Here is a 21133-nt window from a genome sequence, read left to right as displayed (position 1 = left end):
TATATATATATATATATATATAAATTAAATAGTAAATTCAATAAATCTTTATTATTATTATTATTATTATTATTATTATTATTATTATTATTATTATTATTATTATGTTAACATGCTTGACCTACAGTAGCAATATTTTATTGTTCTGTCAGCTTTAGTTGTTTTAGCAATGAACTGAATGGTTATATTGGTCTGGCCCTATCCATGATAAACCAGCATGAAAAATCATGGTGATTTACCCCCAGTTTTTCCATGTAGGGACTGTTGCCATGGTTGAAATGAAATCTAATCAAATCACAGCAATATTTCTGTAAAAGAAATTATATTTAAAAAATTGTAAATATAAGGAATTATATTTCTGCTGCCTGTGTATGATTGTACATCCATATCTATAGCCTCTTTTTCTGTCATCTGTCTATACTTATCTGTAGAATTTCAGACCAAATCAATTCCAGGCGGCGTCTGTTATTTTGATGAAAGTCCCACTCTCACATGCTCTGGTATAAAAACGTCTGTTGCACTGAAATATAGAGGTTATTCAATAAAATGCTTTTCTCATAAAGAAAAACGTGTAAAAAAAAATATATATTCTTAAATTATTCAAGCTTCGTGCATCACCAATAAGAGCCACACTAATAAAATGGCAATCTAAGATATTAAACTAGCTGGCCAAATCTCATTTTAAAAATTACTCAGCCAGCCATAATCTACTTTAGTGATGAGCCTGCACATGGTAAAAAATTACAAATAATACTCTATGATATTGTAATTTCTATACACACACCATTCCAAAACATACACAACTTCAATAAAGAAAAAGGAAAATAAATGTAAAAACTGAAACTTATTTCATTTTGCATGCAGGCAATTGACAGCAAACTCACATGAGTTAAGCTTCTTTATTTAGATCCATAGTCTTTTCCATTCTTTAATGCTGTGATATTTACACTACTTACTCAAGCGCTCCTCATTCAGACAATCTGGCCCCTGAGTACCGACCGAAGACCCTAATGGCTGAGCCGTTTGTCATTTATTTAACATTACATCCCAGTGTGTTTTGGGGGCTTTTAGCTGCTGTGGCCTCGGCGGAGCCTTTCATTGTCAGTTTTAGACAGAGCTGGGAGGCTCGGAGCACCTCAGATCAACAGTTCTAGGGAAAGATAAGTGACAGGGGCTGTGTGTGTGCATGTGTGTGCGTGCGTGTGTGTGTGTGTGTGTGAGAGAGAGAGAGTGTGTGTGTGTGTGTGTGTGTGTGCGTTATACCAGTTTCATAATTTATAAAAAAAATTGTGTTGGGAAATATGAAAAAAATAAATAAATACAAATTCAGTTTTTCAGAGCGTTTGGCCAATTCGAGAGAAAATTTTCATTTAAAAATGTAACTACAGCATAATTCAAGACACATTCTCTTTATTAAAAACTTGCAAAACCATCTAGTAAATAAGGATCTGTTCCAAGTTCACCAAACATGCAGGCCCGTAGCCAACTATGAGGTAACTGGACCTCTGTAAATTTTTAATGTACAAAAATGTAATTTCTTCTCTGAATGACTAATTTGTTGTTTAAGTGCCGGCTATGCAGTGCTCCCAGATTTTGAAAACTAAATAGCAATATAAACCAAAATTGTCTTTGCAGATAAGATAATATAAAGATATTGCTGACACTAAACTGTAACTTTCTGAAGTGTCAAATTAAGTGGAAAAGACAAGTCCAAAAATGCATAGAATCGCTGGATCTGGCAACACGCTGCGCCTTCCGCCCTCACTCACAACTCTCTGAAGTCTTGTCACTCTGCCAGCATCTTGCAGCGAACATTTTCATACCACAGATGCTAAACATTCTTGCAAACTGTCTAAACGGAATTATAAATGTCATGCAGACATTCATATGAGGAGTTTTAAACTAATCAAAAAAGCCCATGATCAGGTTAGTGCTGACAGGATAGCATATTTTGCAAGCCAAAAGTGAAAAATGCTAAAATATTATGCTATTATCCATCAGAAACATTATCAATGCTGTCAAAAACAGTATAATTTAACATTAGTATACATAGATCTAGAACTAGTAGGTTACAGAATGAAATGAAATAGCCTACACAAACACCTGCCATGAAAAGGTTTATGCTATTTCATTCAGTAGTTTTTGTTAATTATAGATATTTACTCATCAGAGTATTTTTCAGCAATGGTCTGGTTCCGCTCAGATGGAATAAAAAAAACAAAAACTAGGGATGCTCCGATCACGATCGGCTGCTCTATGTGAAATCACACACCTGATGGAATTAACCGCTGATTAGAGAACCGGCTTTACTGATGAGATGCGCATTAACGATCGGAGCACCCCTAAAAAAAACTAAAATAACCGAACATCAAATCAATAATGTGCGATTTGTTCTGTCTAGACCCAAGAATTCCCATGATATAAGACACTTGAGTGGCAACAAGCGCTTTAGGAGTTATGATCGATATCAGCACCTCCCATCAGGCCAGTCGGGGCAAGCCTTGGTGTTGTAGACGGGATAGGTATAGCCATCCTTTAAAGCTTAAGGTCTCTATGTTTTACAGTTTAGTTTGGCAGATCACTTTTATGTCAGAATGGTGATCTTTGAAAATCTTAAGAATTACATTAAGGTTCAGCGCAATGCTCTTGAACCCCTAAAAATCATTGAAATAATACATTTACCTAGAGAGAGAGAGATGGTGAGAGTGTTTCTTGAATGTATCTGAGGCCAAAATGTCCGTAGACCTTACTGAGCCGAGCAGGGGCGAAGACACACGCTGACACTTCACTGTCCCCCAGGGAAAGACAGAGAGATTGAGAGATACAAGGAAAAAGGGTACGGGGAAAGACTAGGTTGACTGTCTCAATTTTGACAGACTGTGCGCCAGACAACGCAGAGAGAGACATCCAGACTTCTGACCCCCACGGCAGCCCTCAAAGCACTCGAGACTGAGCAGAGCTTTCTTATTCCCCTGAAGGGCATTTTAATGGAGAGTTAACTGCACTGTGTCTTTGCAAGTGAGTGGCAGGCTGACGGTGATTGCACACATATTGTTTGAATGCTGGAATGCTAATGTATATGTGCTCGGCATTGTCAATGAATCGGAGAACAAAGACGCAGGCAATTTTGGTGCCATCTGTCTTTCTCGCTCTTTTTTTTCTCTCTCACTCTCTCTCTTCCTCAAACTTTCCGTTTTTGTTTTTAGTTGTGAATTTAAGAGGATGATGGATGAATGGCAATTCTTGTACAATTTCTGTCAACAACACAGACCATAAGAGTGAAATGGCAATCACCTGTTTAAACTCTAATGATGATTTATTTGCTAGCCCACTGATATCGCTGGCAAAATGGCATATTAATATGCAATTATGGACTTAATAAGCTCAGATTAGTCCTGTCAGACTGCTCTGTCAAAATGTGAAAGCGGCCTGCTCAGTTTGTGCCTATTCAGATGTTTTTGTATTTCAGTGTGATTTCCCATGAGCAGGCCCACACGAAACTGCACTGGCAGCTGCACCCATTTCTGCAAAACTAACGCCTGTCATTCATGAAATTCTGCAAGCTTTCTGCAATACAGCTAACTTTAGTTAAATGCAAATTAATATAATTCATTTCTGTCATTTCTGTTGAAACTTGTTGAGTATGTTATAGTATTTGTAATCGCACATTAGTAATGAGAAATATAGTACTATTAGTACCAGGAATCAAAATTCATGTGACTTTTACGTCACTAAATCAACATTCATAACAATTCTGCACTGATGGGAGTCACTCCAAAGATATACTAGTAGCTCTTTGGTCATTCGGTTAATATGGTAGATAGCTTCTAAGTCAGAATATGCATCTCTATTCAATCAAAACTTAAAGAAAAATCTAAATAAATAAAAAAAGTTATCATTTTAGTCTCAAATCTGATACTGACCATGTTTAAAAAAATATTAATGTGAACAGACAATATGAGAAAGTAAATATGAATTAAGCATTAATTCTTGAAGTGTTAACATACCCTTGGTGTCATGGATTGTGGGTTGATTTCATTATTAAATTAAAAAAAGCAATGAAATGCCAGAGCGAAACAAAACAGAATAGTGTAATAAAACATATTAAAACAAGGACTGACAAATAATTCAGGAAACTAAGGGCTATATGTACTCAGAGTGATAATAACAAGAATTTAAGTGAAATTATTTATTGGGAGAAAAACATAAAGAGAGAACGCAAAGTAAAATCAAATTTCAGAATAATAGTCCTAGATTCAACTGAACAAAAAAAAAAAAAAAAAAAATACTCAAGTCAACAAATCAACATGAATGCACTTATTTAGATCACAACAAAATATCACAAAAAGAAGACGTCTTTTTCAAAAGGGCATAATTAGGGCATCAACTAATGTTAATAAATTGAATCTTATGTTAAAGCTTTACCAATTAATAATGCTTAAAGCTCCATATAACACCGTTTTACTATCAATTAATTGTTTCTGTGTAGATTTTCACAGATTTTCCAGCAAAATTGCCTTGCAAAATCGACATGTGCTGAAGGAAAGCTATTTTTGGTTTTAGTTGTGTGAGGTATTTTCATTAATGGTCTTGGAGGACTAAGACTTGCCAGCAGAATACAGAACACGTCTGTGTTTTCTAGTCGGCAAACACTGATCTTTCCACTGGAGGTTTCCACTGGTTGTTTGGACTCTTCGTTTCTTATTATTGTACGTTGCAATGACATTTCAATCCTCACAGGCTAAAGAAGTGCTACCTGGATAATACACAGGTTATTTGTTTGTGTTTGCTTCTTCTGTAGTTTACGGTAACCCTGCGTCTGTTACAGTAATGTAGCGTACACTGTTTTTCAAGTCATTATTTTCTCCCCTCAGTTCACTTAAAATGGCATTCTAAGCTTTTTTCTCTTTGTTCTCTAGACATCTAGCTTTGTGAACGTATTTACACTGGTGCAATTTTCTTTTAATCTTCATTGTTTTGTCTTTACCCAGAATAGAGAGAAAGGGGAATTAGAGAGCCTATTTGTGTTATTTTTACAACCTCCTTCCTTTCTCTCTCTCTCTCTCTCTCTCTCTCTCTTTCTCTCAGTGTCTCTCTGATTTTATTTATTTATTTAGCTATTTATTTTTCCTGGCAGCAGGAACAGCTCGAAGTGAAAAATTATGCAATGTACAAATTTTTCCCTTGAGGCCAGGTGTTGGCACATAATGGCCCATATAGGTGCAGTAATTAAGATCTGGTTGGACAGGGGAGGGGAACAGAATATCATCTATTTTTTCCACACTCCAAGACAAATCTGTTACTGGAAACTAACAATTATTCCTATGACTATCTATCTACCTCTTTTTTTTTTTTTTTTTTTTCTTTCTCACTCACTTCCAGCCTCTCTCTTGTGCTTTTCATCGTATTTTTGCTTGGTACAGCTGGCTTAGAAGCTGAACTGAGCTGATGTTTTGATTGGCTCTTCAGTTTTCAAGCACACAACTGCTGTGTGCAACTACACAACTGCTGCAGTGTCTCAATTTCATCCGAGTCATACTGAGGTATTATGAGAAATGTACAGATTTTGCATTTCTACTGAAAAACATCACTGGCAGTAAGCGTGACGAGACAGAGGGGCAACGCTAATTCACTGTAGCTTGGTAATTACCTTTGAACTACAAAAGTGTGAATTAGTATTGATTATGATGACCCGACTCCCTTCAGCTCAAACTGCTCATGTTCAGTGCATTAATGCATCACTGTGTTTACCTAAAAGCCAATTTAATTGAAACAAATGCTGACTGGCCCATATATAGACTCTCAAATCATACAAACACAGACTCTTATACTTCCCTTACACACTTAATAAACACAGACCCATGCATCCACACACACACACACAGTCATAAAAGAAGGAATAAGCATCTGCACATCTCCCATGTGTTTGCAATTACATGTATCGGCCTGCACTCATCCCGAGTTCTGTCATATCGACTGCGTATTTACTGCAGCTGCTTCATTCTCCAGTTAATTGCTGCTGTTTGTGAGCCTCTGAGAGACTCACATGTGTATCTGGGGGTGGATGATTTTTGAGTGTGTTTAGACAAATACTCGAATGTCTCTCATTATTCATCTCTGAATCTGAATTGGAGTTGTTTTCATTGCTGAGAACAAATCAGACGTGGCCTTGTCAAACTTTGTGTCGGATCTTCCCTTCTCTCCTCAGAGCACCTGGTAAACTCATTCACTGCCAGACAAATAAAACCTCAGCTGCTGTAAACACATATTTCACATGGTTAAACTCTCTTTTACACTGTAAAACTTGATGAACATTTGCTGAAAATGTACTCAGGCCACTTAGGCAGTCCAAGGACGTACCGTATTTTTCGGACTATAAGTCGCATCTGAGTATAAGTCGCATCAGTCCAAAAATACGTCATGATGAGGAAAAAAACATATATAAGTCGCACTGGACTATAAGTTGCATTTATTTAGAACCAAGAACCAAGAGAAAACATTACCGTCTACAGCCGCGAGAGGGCGCTCTATGTGTTCAGTGTAGACTACACGAGCACTGAGCCGCATAGAGCGCCCTCTATCGGCTGTAGGCGGTAATGTTTTCTCTTGGTTCATTTCTCTTGGTTCATGTCAAATTAATTTTGATAAATAAGTCGCACCTTACTATAAGTCGCAAGACAAGCCAAACTATGAATAAAAGTGTGACTTATAGTCCAGAAAATACGGTAGACACATCTGTTACTCCTTCGAGAAATTTCGAATTACATCTTTTTCTCACCGATGGATCAACTGCAGTGAATGGGTGCCGTCAGAATGAGAGTACAAACATCTGATAAAAAAAAATCACAATAATCCACTAGACGTCAGTCCACATGTTTGGGAGAAACAAATCCATCATTAAGATTTTGCTTTCAGTTAAAATGAGTCCTTTATCCATAACATTGCTTCCTCCGGTGAGAAATTGCTTTCTCCACTGTTTATATATATTTGCTGATAAAACCCACAAATGCTTTCAATAAGTGGTTCAGGTGATCCGCTGACTGTGCACATTAGGGTAATAGGCTACTTTAGGCTTTAATTGCTCTGATGGTAGTAAAATTTCTTATTATGGAATTTGCATGATTAATTTGTTCCATTTTTTATTCCATTATATGTGTTAAAATTGCTGGATTCAATTAATTAATTGGATTAAACCTATATGCACTAACCACTATGCCACCTACTTATTTCTAATGCTCAGCTGTGGTGAGCTCAGGTTTAGCACTTTCAGATGAGTGTGTTCACTTATTGTAACAGGACTACTTGAGATACACTTAGAGGAGAAGATTATAGGAGCTATAGGGAAGCATTTTCTTTTTAATCTTGTATATAATTCTAGGACGGGGCGGGAGGGAGTGAAATCTGTCAAGCCATAGGAAATAGAAGGAAAATGTGCATTAAAGGAGCTCTCTTTTTCCCTCGCTTCCTCTCATGCATATGAGAAATCTTTTGAAATCACAGAGAAATGTAGATGCAAGGGCAGTTTCTATTTGCATGTGCCCTCCACAGCCACATCGATAAAACAAGGTTGTGTGTTTAGCATGTGTGCTCACAAGCATGTCAATCTTTTTATGTGCCACATTTCCTTTGGCAATCATTTTGGTAAACTGTCTATGAGAGAATGTGATGTAAAAAAAAAAAAAACACTGCGAAAACAAGCAACATCCAATTATCCTTAATCTGGCTTTGGTGATTGCTTGACTAGAATGGTATGATTGCTGATTGTGTGGGAAACTCATCATTTAGGCATTGTGCAGCCTCAATAAAGAGTCTGGAATGATTCAGAGGTGAAAGTCAATGGAAGATCCCCTTAAGCAGAGCAGGACAGCTAATTAAAATAAAACTGCTGGTCAGCTCTGCATAATGACTGTACATTAACCGCCTTATTTTTATCTTTGTTTTGAATGTATGTGTGAATGTGTTCGTGTTAGCAGTTTCTCCTTTTGGTTTCTTCTTGCGTGATCTTTGGTGCTTCAGGATAATTACCAACTAAGGCTTGTTATGACAATTCAGTATAATGCACAGGCGGATGAACAATTCTATTTACAATGTGGTTTGAGGAAACAAATAAAACGCTCATGTTTTTGTCAGTAATGGCATCAGAACATTGTGAGCACTTCAGAATCATGGCCTAGCAGTAAGCTTGAAAGGTGCAGACATACTGAAATCTAGTCTGATTTACTGTTTTTCAATTAAAAGTCACAAAATAACCCAACGGTAAACTACATTACGTTAACTGAAAGTGATTATGTTGAAAAACAAAATGTAACACAATAATTGGTTTGCATATAAAACCAATCAAAAAGAGGCAGTATAAATCAGTCTGATGAATTATTTCTTGAACTGAATTCTTTAGAATGGTTACTGAATTAACATGTTCCACTTACTGAAATTAAAAATGGTTGGTAATATTTATTTATTTTTTTGCTTATACATTAATACATTTCTTATATAAATGAATGTATTTAATGCAAAGTCTAAGACTGCATTTATTCAATCAAAAATACAGTAATGTATGCTGACATTTCATGTGATGCAAATTTTCAGCAGCCACTTCTTTAGTGTTCATTGTCATGTGATCATTCAAAAATCATTCTATTATGTTAATTTGCAGCTCAAGAAATATTTCTGATTATTATGTTGTAAAGAGTTTATTTGTTTTTAAGGAATCCTTGATGTGTTTTTGTCAGGATTCTTTGACGAATAGAATGTTCCAAAGAACCAAATAATTTAAAATATCAATGTTTTATAACGATATAAATGCTTTAACTGTTACTTTTGAACAATTTATAGTTTTCTTACTGAGTAAAAGTATTAAATAAAAGTAAAAAAAAAATATTGTCCAATGTGCCATTAAAGATTTAAGACAGATAAAGATAAATATTGAATAAATCGTGAACTAACTCCCTGGTTGTCCTTCACTAGGTCTGTCTTGAGTCATAATGTCATCCAACCAAGTTCACCTTCCTGCCCTTTCACCATCTGACAACCCGAGCTGAGGTCAGGCAGTCACAGAATAAAAAAAAAAAAAAAAGACTTTCTTTGCCCTCTCCCTTCCTGCGTAATATTTCATTCTGAAATCAATCTCTACCTCTGTAAATAGCGACATGATGAGGCTTCATCATTTATTAAAGTGCTGCCTGTTCTCTATAGTCACTCTGTCTTCAATATTTCTGTGCAAACCTGCGAGTCTCTTCCTAAAGTAGTCAGATGTCACTAGCTGCACGGGCCGTCCTCTCTCAATAAAAGATGAGCTGCCTCTCATGAGAGAGATTCAGCGCGTGGCGTCTCCCGCCGTGCTGAGTCAAGTCAGAAAAACAAGATGGGAGTCTCATCAAACACCGTTCCAATATATCTCCACACAGCAAATTTGCAGAGACGTAGTAGATGGAAGATAGACAGCATCGCACATTTAGATAAAGCCCTTGTGGTTACCGAGAAAGACTGACAGAGATTGTGTCACAGGTGCTAACCCTAGCAAAACCGATGTCTTATTCTCTTATTTTCTCTCCAAATCACTTTCGCTGATATCCCAGAGGACCTCAGGCAGTGCTGCCCATTGCTGCACATCTCTGAGCACTGCTCTCTGCTGTTTACCGGCTGCCCAAGTCCTCTCTCTCTCTGCAAATTGCTGTACCTAAAAGCCTCCCGTTCCCTGTCCACCCCTTATATTTTCCCAGCTGTTTTAACAGTGAGAGATTGATTACTTTGACAGAGGTAGTGATTACCGTGTTGGCAGTCTCAGTGGGCTTCCAGAGTGAATATTTACCTGGGAGAAATTCAATCAGTCAGGCTAATGCCATTCACCCACTACTTTAATCTGCTCCAGTATTCAATTAGAGATCTACTCCACCTACCTGTGGGTGTCATTTTAGTCGCTGAGGTGAAAGGGGAGAAAAAAGCGAAATGGTTTCTTGAAGTGTACAGTATTAGAAAGCAGCAGCGAACAGTTTTTGTGGTGTACATGATTGTTAATGTGTGCATGTGCACGAACCGTCATCTAAAGTGCAGAGGCTTGTAGACTTCACTAATTGTGCTAATTGTAAATGGCCTCAGATGCGGATCCTTAATGGGTTTTCTTTGTGTTTGTCTTGGGTTCTTCCACCTGACTGAGCCATGACTGAGTGCATTATCTTCACATAGCATAAGCAGTGCTGACTAATTACAATGATGTTCAAGATTTCAAAGCCAATTGTGTTGAAATAAGGAAAAAAAAAATGCACTTAAATGGAAACACGTTATCAGAGCTTAATTGCTTTTGCCAGCACAGGTGTTATAATGTCCAAAGCTTCTCTTTTATTTTCTTTTTCAGCTCAAAAACCACATAAAGTAACTGCATCAATATGTGATTTAAGAACAAGAATAACAAAATAAGATTTGAAAAAAATGACCAAGAAATACAAATCAATCAAACAAAATCAGTCGAACAAACAAATATCCACACATGCAACTATTAAGCCAAAGTACAACGGTATGTAAATAAAAAGAAGGTGAAAAAGAAGAATAAATAGTAATAGGAGAAGGTACACAAATAATTATGAATTGTGCTTTTATGTGGTTTATTTGCAATTCTGGGTAACACTTTATTTGAAGGTGTGTAAACTTATTACACATTACATGTATTAACTATTATAATAACAATTCATCATGTATAACTACATTCAAGTATCCCATATATAATGGCATGACTGACAAAACATATTAAAGCTTAGCATAGTAGCATATTGTAAAACCAGGTCTTTTGGGACAATGGTTTGTCAAGTCAAGTCACCTTTATTTATATAGCGCTTTAAACAAAAAAAGATTGCGTCAAAGCAACTGAAAAACATTCATTAGGAAAACATAATGCAAAATGACAGTTAAAGGCAGTTCATCATTGAATTCAGTGATGTCATCATCTCAGTTCAGTTGAAATAGTATCTGTGTAATCGTTTGCAATCAAGTCAACGATATCGCTGTAAATGAAGTGACTCCAACTAGGGTCAAACTATTTGTAGGGGCTGTTTATCATTTCAAGCACCAGATGGCAGTAAAGTGACCTGTTAAGAAAAGCTTAACAAACCCATTTTCAGTACATACTGAAACCCTCATTGCATAGAAAAACTATTCACCATCACTAATTGTTTTTGCCTTTCAGGTCCGTCTCTGGTAGGTGTGGTGAGAAAAGACTGGGCATCTCAAACTAGTATCGCCCTCTCCTGGCAGGAAACTGAGCAGCCGCATTCTGCCATCCTGGACTACGAGATCAAGTATTATGAAAAGGTTTGTTTTTAAATCATTAAAAGCTTCTCAAAGGTGGCTAAATGCATTTACACATCAAATACTTTACTTATATTTGACTTTATAGCTGGGATACTTTACTCCGATTTTTATGTGTCGTTATTGTCTTTAGTTGTCATAATTTTGAGTAGTCAGGGAGCAGCCTAAACTCAAATGTGTAAAGATGCCTTAAAACTGGAAACATCAGTTACATAATGAACAGTATGATAAATGAAGAATCTTGTTTTCTTTCTGTCTTTATATTTATAGGAACAGGAACAGTTAAGTTACTCCTCTACACGTACAAAGTCTCCGAGCGTGATAGTGACCGGACTAAAGCCCTCCACGGTTTACGCTTTCCACGTGCGTGCTCGTACCCTCGCCGGCTACAGCAGTTACAGCCCCAAGTTTGAGTTCACCACAGGAGACGAGAGTAAGAGTTTCTCAAAAAATTCCTCACTTTAGCCTAAAACACTGTAGTGATGCATAATTTTCTGAGATACCATACCATGTAAGCAACGCGAGTAGAGTTTTAAACAGATGTTAGAAGGGAACAATATATGTTTATTGTGAATGAATCCAGGTGCTGTGTGATTTCAGTTCTGCTTTTTGGCTTCATCCACCAACCAACCATTCTCCTGGCATTAAAGGGTTAGTTCACCCAAAAATGAAAGTAAGCCCATAAATTACTCACCCTCAAGTCATCCTAAGGTGTACATGACTTTCTTCTTTCAGACCAATGCAGTTGGAGTTACATAAAAAATTGTCTTTGATCTTTCAAGCTGTTTAATGGTACTCAAGTGTTGTAAACGGAACCAGATCCGGGCGGATGACTTACGAGGTCGGCTTTGTGCATGCCTCGCTCTGAAGAGACGAAAGTAGTAGCAGATGGCAGAGATAAAAACAAAACAACGGTCATGAATTAGTAGTACAAAATAAGGATTTGTACAGAAGAATGTTGGAGAATTTCTATATAAGCCAACATTTGCTAATATAAGGAAACTTTGCTTCCTTTGCTCCTGTTAACAAATGTTGGTTTTCACGAGTCTAACTGGCACATGTGCAACGCTGACCTTATACGTCATTCTCGCGGTGCTGCTTCTGTGTACAACCTTTGGCGTAAGCTACATTAATGTGATTATTACGTTTTCAATATGGATATTTTTCTTACAAAAACGCATCAATTCGCTACAGGAGGCCTTTGTTTAACACCACCCACCCCCCACCAACCCGCCCCCCCAAACCATCTGAGACACTTTTTTCGGGATGCTTTTTATTTAACATCTTTTGGACTGAAGCATGCAATATGCCATTAAACAGGTTGAAAGATCAAAGACAATTGTTAATATCCGACTGGATTCGTCCTAAAGAAGAAAGTCATATATATCCCAAAGATGACTTTAGGGTGAGTAATTTCTGGGCTTATTTGAATTTTTGGGTGAACTTACAATTTAAATCTATTTCTGAGACTGATAGAAGCCCTACTGACCTAACCGAATGTAAACTTCAATGTGACTTAATTGTTTTGTGCTTATTTCTCTTTCTTTTTCCCTCTCTTGCTCTTTCACGTACACACACACTTTCACTATGTCAGACTCTGAGGAGGCAGCTGATCAGGGCCAGGTGTTGGTGATTGTTACAGCCACAGTGGGGGGCTTCTCTCTCCTCATCATTCTCACCCTCTTCCTTCTCATCACTGGCAGGTAATGAGGGAGCAAATAATGAGGGGGCAGGTAAATATGCTCCATGATAGATGAATAGATGTTGCCTTTATATCTATCTATCTATCTATCTATCTATCTATCTATCTATCTATCTATCTATCTATCTATCTATCTATCTATCTATCTATCTATCTATCTATCTATCTATCTATCCATCCATCCATCTATCCGTCTGTCTGTCTGTCTTTCTGTCTGTCTGTCTGTCTGTTTATATCTGTATGTCTGTCTGTCTGTCTATCTATCTATATATCTCTGTCTGTGGATGTCATGGATATGTCTTTTCTTTCATTCACTCATTTATCCTTAATTTAGCTCCTTGCTTATCCAGCCATCTCCTAATAGGCCTGTTGGCCACGGAGCACCTTCCTATTTTCCGATTGGCTGAGCCATGTCGCTGCCTAATTAGTCGGAATGCTGCAGCCTCCCGGCAGCGGGCCGTGTCTGCTGCCATGAAATGGCCTGCTGTGAGACTGACAGCAAGCTTAAACATGCCACACAGTCCTGCGATTCGCAGTATCAGCATGTGCAGCGCGCTGTGTGAAACCTCACTCAGCCAGCCCCTGTGCCATCACATCCTCGCACAGCTGCAGGGGCTGATGGCACCGTGCTCAGCTGCTTGTGAAGATTTGCAGGGAGGCTGTTGTGAGCAGCTCTTAAATAAATCAAGAGATTTTTATGACGGACATAATTAGTGTCTTTGTTTCTCGAAAAAATAAATTAATTTACAATTGAACACTCTTGTGTTGTTTACCCTGGAGGAGCATTATTTTAATTTCAATATTTGAGGAGCTGTTCAGGCTGTTATGTCGTCTTAAGTCTTTCTGGTTACCGATCATAATTCAACACCATGGACAGGGAAACTGGCTTCAGGACCATGGAGAGCGCTGAAGTCTCTAAATGTGTTATTTCATGTACATCAACAAAACCATTGATCAGTTACATTTCTTTTCATTTGAACAGGTGTCAGTGGTACATAAAATCTAAGATAAAATCAGAAGACAAAAAAAGAACACAGTATCAAAATGGGCATGGTATGAGACCTTCATTACACACTCCCTCACAGACTCTATATTCATATTTAAAATGTATTCAGGAGAAGAAAAAAATACTAATTTTAACCTTTGCCATTTTTAATAGTGCCGTTCCCAGGATTAAAGACTTACATTGACCCGGACACTTACGAGGACCCCTCACAGGCCGTTCATGAGTTTGCCAAGGAAATCGATCCATCTCGTATCCGAATCGAAAGAGTCATCGGAGCAGGTCAGAGCTCTTTTTATAGCTCTCTTCAGTCTGATATTCAGTAGACCATAATCTACTCCTGCAATTTTGTGCAGCAAGATATAAAATGTAAGTGTGTCATGAGTTAAAAATAAATTTAATAGATGATACAGTTCTTCAAAAATGTAAAAAAAAAAAAAAAATGCTTCAGATTTCTTCTCTCCTTTAGTCTCTAGATCTAGCATCTGGTTTCTCTTATGTGTCGAATTCAAATATATTTCAGATCATTTTCACAGTTAGGCTCTTAAATGCCTCTCTGAAAAATCACTTTGTTATTCTCAGAAGACAAAATGATTAGAATCTAATCTTCAGTGAGATAAGTAGGAAATAATTCAATGTGAAATAATTGCCACAAGGACAATCTTTGTAAAGAGACTTGTGAACTTTGATATAGTTTGACTGCCACCTAGTGTTTAATATATACAAATGCAAGCAGTAACCCTAAATGTTATGAAAGTGAATATGGACTGAGTGTATTCTGCAGGGGAGTTTGGGGAGGTGTGTAGTGGCCGGCTCCGTATCCCAGGAAAAAAGGAAATTCCTGTGGCTATAAAGACTCTGAAGGGGGGATACACTGAGCGTCAGAGACGGGATTTCCTGAGAGAGGCGAGCATCATGGGACAGTTTGATAACCCTAACATCATCAGACTGGAGGGTGTGGTTACAAAGAGTAAGAAACTTTATGCTTTTTTTTTTTTTTTTTTTTATGCCTACTGAATATTTAAACAACTGCATAATATATACATGATAAACCATTCAATATTCTGAGGTTAGCCAGATCTTTTATTTATTTATTTATTTATATAATTCTTATTCTTATTCTTATTATTATTAATTTCATTATTATTAATGTTCAGAAGTCATCTTGTTGATTTTTTCATCGAGAAACACTTCTTTAAAACAATGTTAAAACAGTTAAATATTTTTATGGAACCCCTAATAGTTTTTTTTTTCTTCTTCAAGATTATTTGATGAAAAGAATGTTCAAAAGAAAGTAATTTATATAAAAAGAAATTGATGATGAAGAAAAGATTTTGTAAGATAAATGTCATTTGATCAATTGATGCATCCTTACTGAATAAAAGTTATCATTTCTTTTTTTTTCTTTTTTTTTTTCTTATCCTAAACATTTGAACAGTAATGTGATACTGTAATGAGTTTAATGCAACTCTATGTCTGACTTCTTACTGTGTCTGAATAGCATGGCAGGGCATAAACAAATAAATGCATAAATAAAACACATAAGGAAAACGTGAAGCATTGATATTGTTTATTGAGGATGTGAAGTGTCTGTATGAGATTAATTACAGAATAACTTGATTCATCATCAGCCAAAAAGCTGTTTTCTCTCTGCAAGAAAAAAACCTATTCATCTGCCAAGTCTGATACACTCACAGCTTCGTTCTGACATGCAGACAATCACTGCTTTCACGCTTATAAATCAAACTACCTGCAACCTCCAGAAAAAAAGAAGAAGAAACAAAAAAACACTCAGTGTACGATTCTAGTGATATGTCATGTTTTTCATCTATTTGGATCTACTATGCTTCTATAGATAAACTAAAGCTGTTTGTAGTAGTTAATTAAAATGATAGCAGTACTACAGATGTTAATGTAGCAGCATTATACACTCATTTCATAGAAACTAAGCACTGATGATGAAGGCAAAGTTAACTTTGGGGTTTGACTTGTAGTCAAGCAAAGAGACAGTTGAGTAATGTGGCAATGTCTGTCCCATTTCCCTCTGTTTCTTTCTTTATAACCTAGTCCATTAGTTACAGGTGTCCTGTTTTCCTCTTTGTAGGTCGGCCTGTGATGATAGTGGTGGAGTACATGGAGAATGGCTCCTTGGATTCTTTTCTGAGGGTACAAGAACTCAATTCATTAATATGGCACAGCACACTTGACATTGCTCATAAACATGACCTATCTAGAGAGAGCATTTTCTAATTTGCCAGCAGATCGATAGTTGATATAAAATGCTTTTAGAAAGTTGTCGTCATGAGGTGTGTCGGTCTAAAACAGTTGTTCTCAATCAGGGGGCTGGAGTCCATTTGGGGTCTGCAGCAATCAAAAAACAATAATCCAAAATGAATAAAAATGAAGATTTTTGGTAACACTTTATAGAAACACTTCACCCTGAACACCCCTGAAATTACACATTTCATTCATTCATTCATTCATTCATTCATTCATTCACTTTATTTATAGAGCACTTTACAACTACACCTGCAGACCAAAGTGATGTACAATCAACAAACACTTAATTAAAACACACAACTTAAAAACAACACACATCCTGTTAAACAACAAAGACTAGCCCACCCTCTCAAAGGCTAAAGACAAGAAGTATATAGTCTTTGACTAGTTTTTGACTTCAAATGTAAAAGCATTTAAAGATGAGACCTCTCTAAGTTACTGAGGAAGACTATTCAAGAGTCACGGCAGTGCAACAGCAAAGGCCTGATCCCTTTTAACTTTAATTGAGTACGAGGGACAGTAACAATATCTTATTATTGGATCTTAGAGACCTAGATGCTTGACGAGCAGCAGTGAGCTCAGACACGTAAGCAGGGGCCATCCCATGCACTGTTTTAAAAACATACAAAAGAGTTTTATATTTTATCCTGTAGTTCTCTGGTAGCCACTTGAGAGAAGCTAAAATAAGAGAGATATGATGACTTTTCGTAACACCCACTAGCAGCCTAGCTGCTGCATTCTGAACTAACTGCAAGTGTAAAATAGTGGTCTGATGGTCAGATGAGACAAAACAAAGGCATTAATAACATTCTCTAAATCTTTCCTTTACAGAACAGGCTTTAGTTGAGCAATAGACCTAATCTGGAAAAAAACAACTCATTGTTAGAACTACATCATAGATCTGCTTGTCAAATTTCAGCTCTGGATGAAACACCACACCTAAGTTCCTTATTTGGTCATGGCAATAATTGGACCATGAAACCAATTACGTGGACATATTTAAACATCATCTGACAGGGCCGAAAAACATAATCTCAGTTTTACTCTGGATCTTGATCTTGTAAGGATCCTTGCTATCTATGGGGGGTCAGAGAGCTCTCAGTATGCATCAAAAATATCAGAACAGAGGTCTTATTGTTTGGAACATGAGGGTGAGTAATTAATGACAGAATTTTCATTTTTGGGTGAACTTTTTCCCTTTAACATATTGGCTGTTTTTTTAGTACTTAAAAATAAGTACTAAAAACACATAATATTCATGAAAATATTCTACATGCCTAATTCTACACAATACCTAAATCTAGCAACTACCTTACTAACTATTAATGAACAGCAAATTAGGAGTTTATTGAGAGAAAGGTTAATGGTTTGTTAATAGAAAGAATTAAACCTTACAATAAAGTGTGTATAACAATTCTTATTTAATTCATTTAATACATGTTTATTTACCAAGCAAGCTGCGGCAAGTTCTTATCCAGTAAATCTCAAACTGCAAAAAAGAAGTCTATAAAAATTGTTTAAAATCATCAACTGGACTCAAAGTAATTTGCAACTAAACTGTTCTGTTTAGTTTTTTGTTTGTTTGTTTGTTTGTTTGTTTTTTTACAACTTATACAAGTCATTAGTTCAGGAATTGTACTACATTGGTTACTGTATATAGTAGATTCACTAACAATTTAATGAAGTGTTAAATAGTAGTGCAGGAAAAAGTTTAAAATATGTAATTGGTGTTTCACCACAAAAGCACCTTCAAGAACTGTAAAAAGAACTGAACGTCAAAAAGGAACCAGGAAATATTTGGTAACACTTTAGAATAAGGTTCCATTAGTTAATGTTAGTTAACTACTAACATTTATAAGTCTTAGTTCATGTTAATTTCAACATTTACTAATGCATTATTTAAATCAAAAGTTGTGCTTGTTAACATTAGTTAATGCACTGTGAATTACCATGAACTAACAATGAATAACTGTATTTTCATTAACTAACATTAACAAAGATGAATAAATACAGTAATAAATGTATTATTCATTGTTTGTTCATGTTAATTAATACATTAACTAACATTAACTAATGGAACCTTATTCTAAAGTGTTACCAAATATTTAATTAATTTGTTTGTTTGTGTATCTTAGTTTTCAGTTCTCAGCTGATACTGAATGTCACTGAGACTACTCAATATTTGTTATTTCCTCAATTTATTAATTCTTAACATCTACTATAATGTAGCCATCAACTACTATCCAAACATAAGCTTAAAAAGGATAGTTCACCCAAAAATGAAAAGAAGATCTACTTTCATCTTTGGAAAACAAATTAAGATATTTCGATGAAATCCGAGAGCTTTCTGACCCTGCATTGACAACAACACAACTGACACGTTCAAGGCCCAGAAAGGTAGTCAGGACATTGTTAAAAATGTCCACAAGACATCAGTGTTCAATCTTAATGTTATGAAGCTATGAGGATATTTTTTGCGTGCAAAGAAAACAAAAATTACTTTATTCAACAATTTCTGCTGTCAGGTCTGGTTTAAAAGTTAATATTTGTATTGTTCATTGTGATAAACCTCTCTATCCCTTTTTCTTGCCTGTCCTCTTCTTCTCTTCTCTCTTCTTTTGTAGAAGCATGACGGACACTTCACCGTGATCCAGCTGGTTGGTATGCTGCGTGGCATTGCCTCAGGTATGATGTACCTGTCTGACATCGGCTATGTCCACCGGGACCTGGCAGCTCGAAATATTCTAGTGGATGACAACCTGGTGTGTAAGGTGTCGGACTTCGGTCTGTCCAGGGTGCTTGAGGACGACCCGGAGGCAGCTTACACCACCACAGTAAGCCACATGCACCCGCTTCAATATTGGTTCATTTAAATTCAGGGCCGTTCAGAGTTAATAACAATCTGTGCTCCTTAGACAGCCAAAGCTGATCCCGAATCTCTGAAGCTTAGCACTACTCTGCTCGTCATGTGTTACTGAATGGGATTGAGTTGATCTAAGCAGTATAACATGAGATTAAGGGCTTACTCCGAGGAGTGATTGAGTAATTAGATTTATAATAAGATGCTAAATGTGTCTGAATACATTTGAACTTTTTGTTACAGGGATCTGAGTGTGGCATTTAACGCATTTGTATTCCAAGAAAATCTAAATTATGGCTCATCATAACATAACAAGCAATCTCTTTTGATTGTCTATGAAATGCAAAGTGAAGCTGCTTGCTATTATAATAAAAAGAAAAGATTTTGTTTTGTCAGGGGGGTAAAATCCCCATCCGCTGGACAGCTCCCGAGGCTATTGCCTACAGAAAGTTTTCCTCAGCCAGTGATGCTTGGAGCTACGGTATTGTCATGTGGGAAGTGATGTCATATGGAGAAAGGCCCTACTGGGAGATGTCCAACCAAGATGTGAGTCACTTGGTCTTTTCTAATTCTACTAAATATTGAAAATGGCGTTTTCTTGGGCAGCTGTTTTCTGGGCCACATGTATTTCGGATTTTTTTTAGGCAAAATATATGTTAGCAAAATATTTAAAATATCGTTCAAATTTTTTGTTTTTTCTAATTCAGTTTCTTGTAAACATTCAAATGCTTTATTAAAAATATATATATTACAAGTGTATTTTGTATATGTAAGTATTCATAACAAAAAAAGTAAATAAAAAAAATTATTTACCAAATTACAGATTCTAAGAAATTAGACAAGTAATAGCATTATGAAAATACACACTAAAAAAGCTTTGCAAATAAGCTAAGATAGATACGTCTCAAAAGGTTTACATTTAAATGTTTATTCATACATTCATTTATTAATTCATCCATTTATTTTTTATATATATATATATATGTATATGTGTGTGTGTGTGTGTGTGTGTGTGTGTGTATCCCATGGCAGAAACAAGCCTTCCATAAGTCACACTTTTAATTCCAGTGTAAATCAACTTCCCAGTACGTGACCTAATTTAATTAAAAAATATATATTCTGTTAAATCATAATATGTGGATCTCCTTGGTATAAAATGTTCCTTGTTATTCCTTTAGCTTATTAATAAGTATCTTCATTAATTAGTTGGCTGTTGTTGTTTTTTTTTTCATTTGCTGAAGTGTTTCATTAGCATTGGATAAATAATTGCATACCACTGACGGCATCCCTAAAATTGCATTTGCAAACATGGTCTTGTAGAATTTGTATCCCAAAACAGTTCTCTGTGTCTTTCTGCAGGTAATCCTGTCTATAGAGGAGGGCTACAGGCTCCCTGCACCCATGGGCTGCCCTGTGGCCCTGCACCAGCTCATGCTTCTCTGTTGGCAGAAGGAACGCAGTCGGCGGCCACAGTTTAATGATGTTGTCAGCTTCCTAGACAAACTGATCCGCAATCCCAGCAGCCTGCTCACACTGGTGGAAGATGTAAATAGGTAGAAAGATTACAACAACATTTCAAAATCAACATTTTAATTGCTTACTAGAATCAAAATGAGTGACAGTGTTGAAATGCCAGTGTTGTTTTATACTGAAATTGTTAGTGTTTACTGACAGATAACTCTGATTACACTGAACTGGTGTCTCTTGTCTTGTGGGAAACGTGAGCCAAACTGTTGTGTGTGCTGTGTGTCTAATCAGCTTCCCAGAATCCCCTGAGGATATGCCAGACTACCCTCTCTTCATATCTATTGGTGATTGGTTGGATTCTATCAAAATGAGTCAGTACAAGAACAACTTCATAGCAGCAGGATACACAACCCTGGATTCCATATCCACCATGACTATTGAGTAAGTGGAGTCAAAGCTACACTTCATTTAGATTCCAGGTGTTGTTATGCATGCAAAAAATGATCCTATTCACTCTATTTAG

General features: G+C 36.5%; 1 protein-coding gene across 2 annotated transcripts in view; it reads left to right on the top strand.

Moving 5' to 3' along the window:
- Positions 1-21133, top strand: part of LOC113044479 (ephrin type-A receptor 6-like) — a 110343-nt gene that overhangs the window by 86797 nt on the left and 2413 nt on the right. The window contains exons 6-16 of one of the 2 annotated variants that reach the window (XM_026204513.1): positions 11177-11301; positions 11569-11731; positions 12893-13001; positions 13983-14053; positions 14160-14285; positions 14788-14973; positions 16108-16169; positions 18908-19117; positions 19540-19689; positions 20503-20696; positions 20902-21051. In XM_026204513.1, coding sequence (XP_026060298.1) covers positions 11177-11301; positions 11569-11731; positions 12893-13001; positions 13983-14053; positions 14160-14285; positions 14788-14973; positions 16108-16169; positions 18908-19117; positions 19540-19689; positions 20503-20696; positions 20902-21051 — 1546 coding nt within the window. Of the gene's footprint in view, positions 1-11176; positions 11302-11568; positions 11732-12892; positions 13002-13982; positions 14054-14159; positions 14286-14787; positions 14974-16107; positions 16170-18907; positions 19118-19524; positions 19690-20502; positions 20697-20901; positions 21052-21133 lie in introns of both variants that reach the window. The other variant, XM_026204512.1, reaches the window with a different exon arrangement.

Source organism: Carassius auratus, chromosome 26 (assembly GCF_003368295.1).
Source record: "Carassius auratus strain Wakin chromosome 26, ASM336829v1, whole genome shotgun sequence".
NCBI lineage: Eukaryota > Metazoa > Chordata > Actinopteri > Cypriniformes > Cyprinidae > Carassius > Carassius auratus.
The sequence above is the reverse complement of the archived record's forward strand: the minus strand, read 5'-3'. Positions and strand labels throughout refer to the sequence as shown.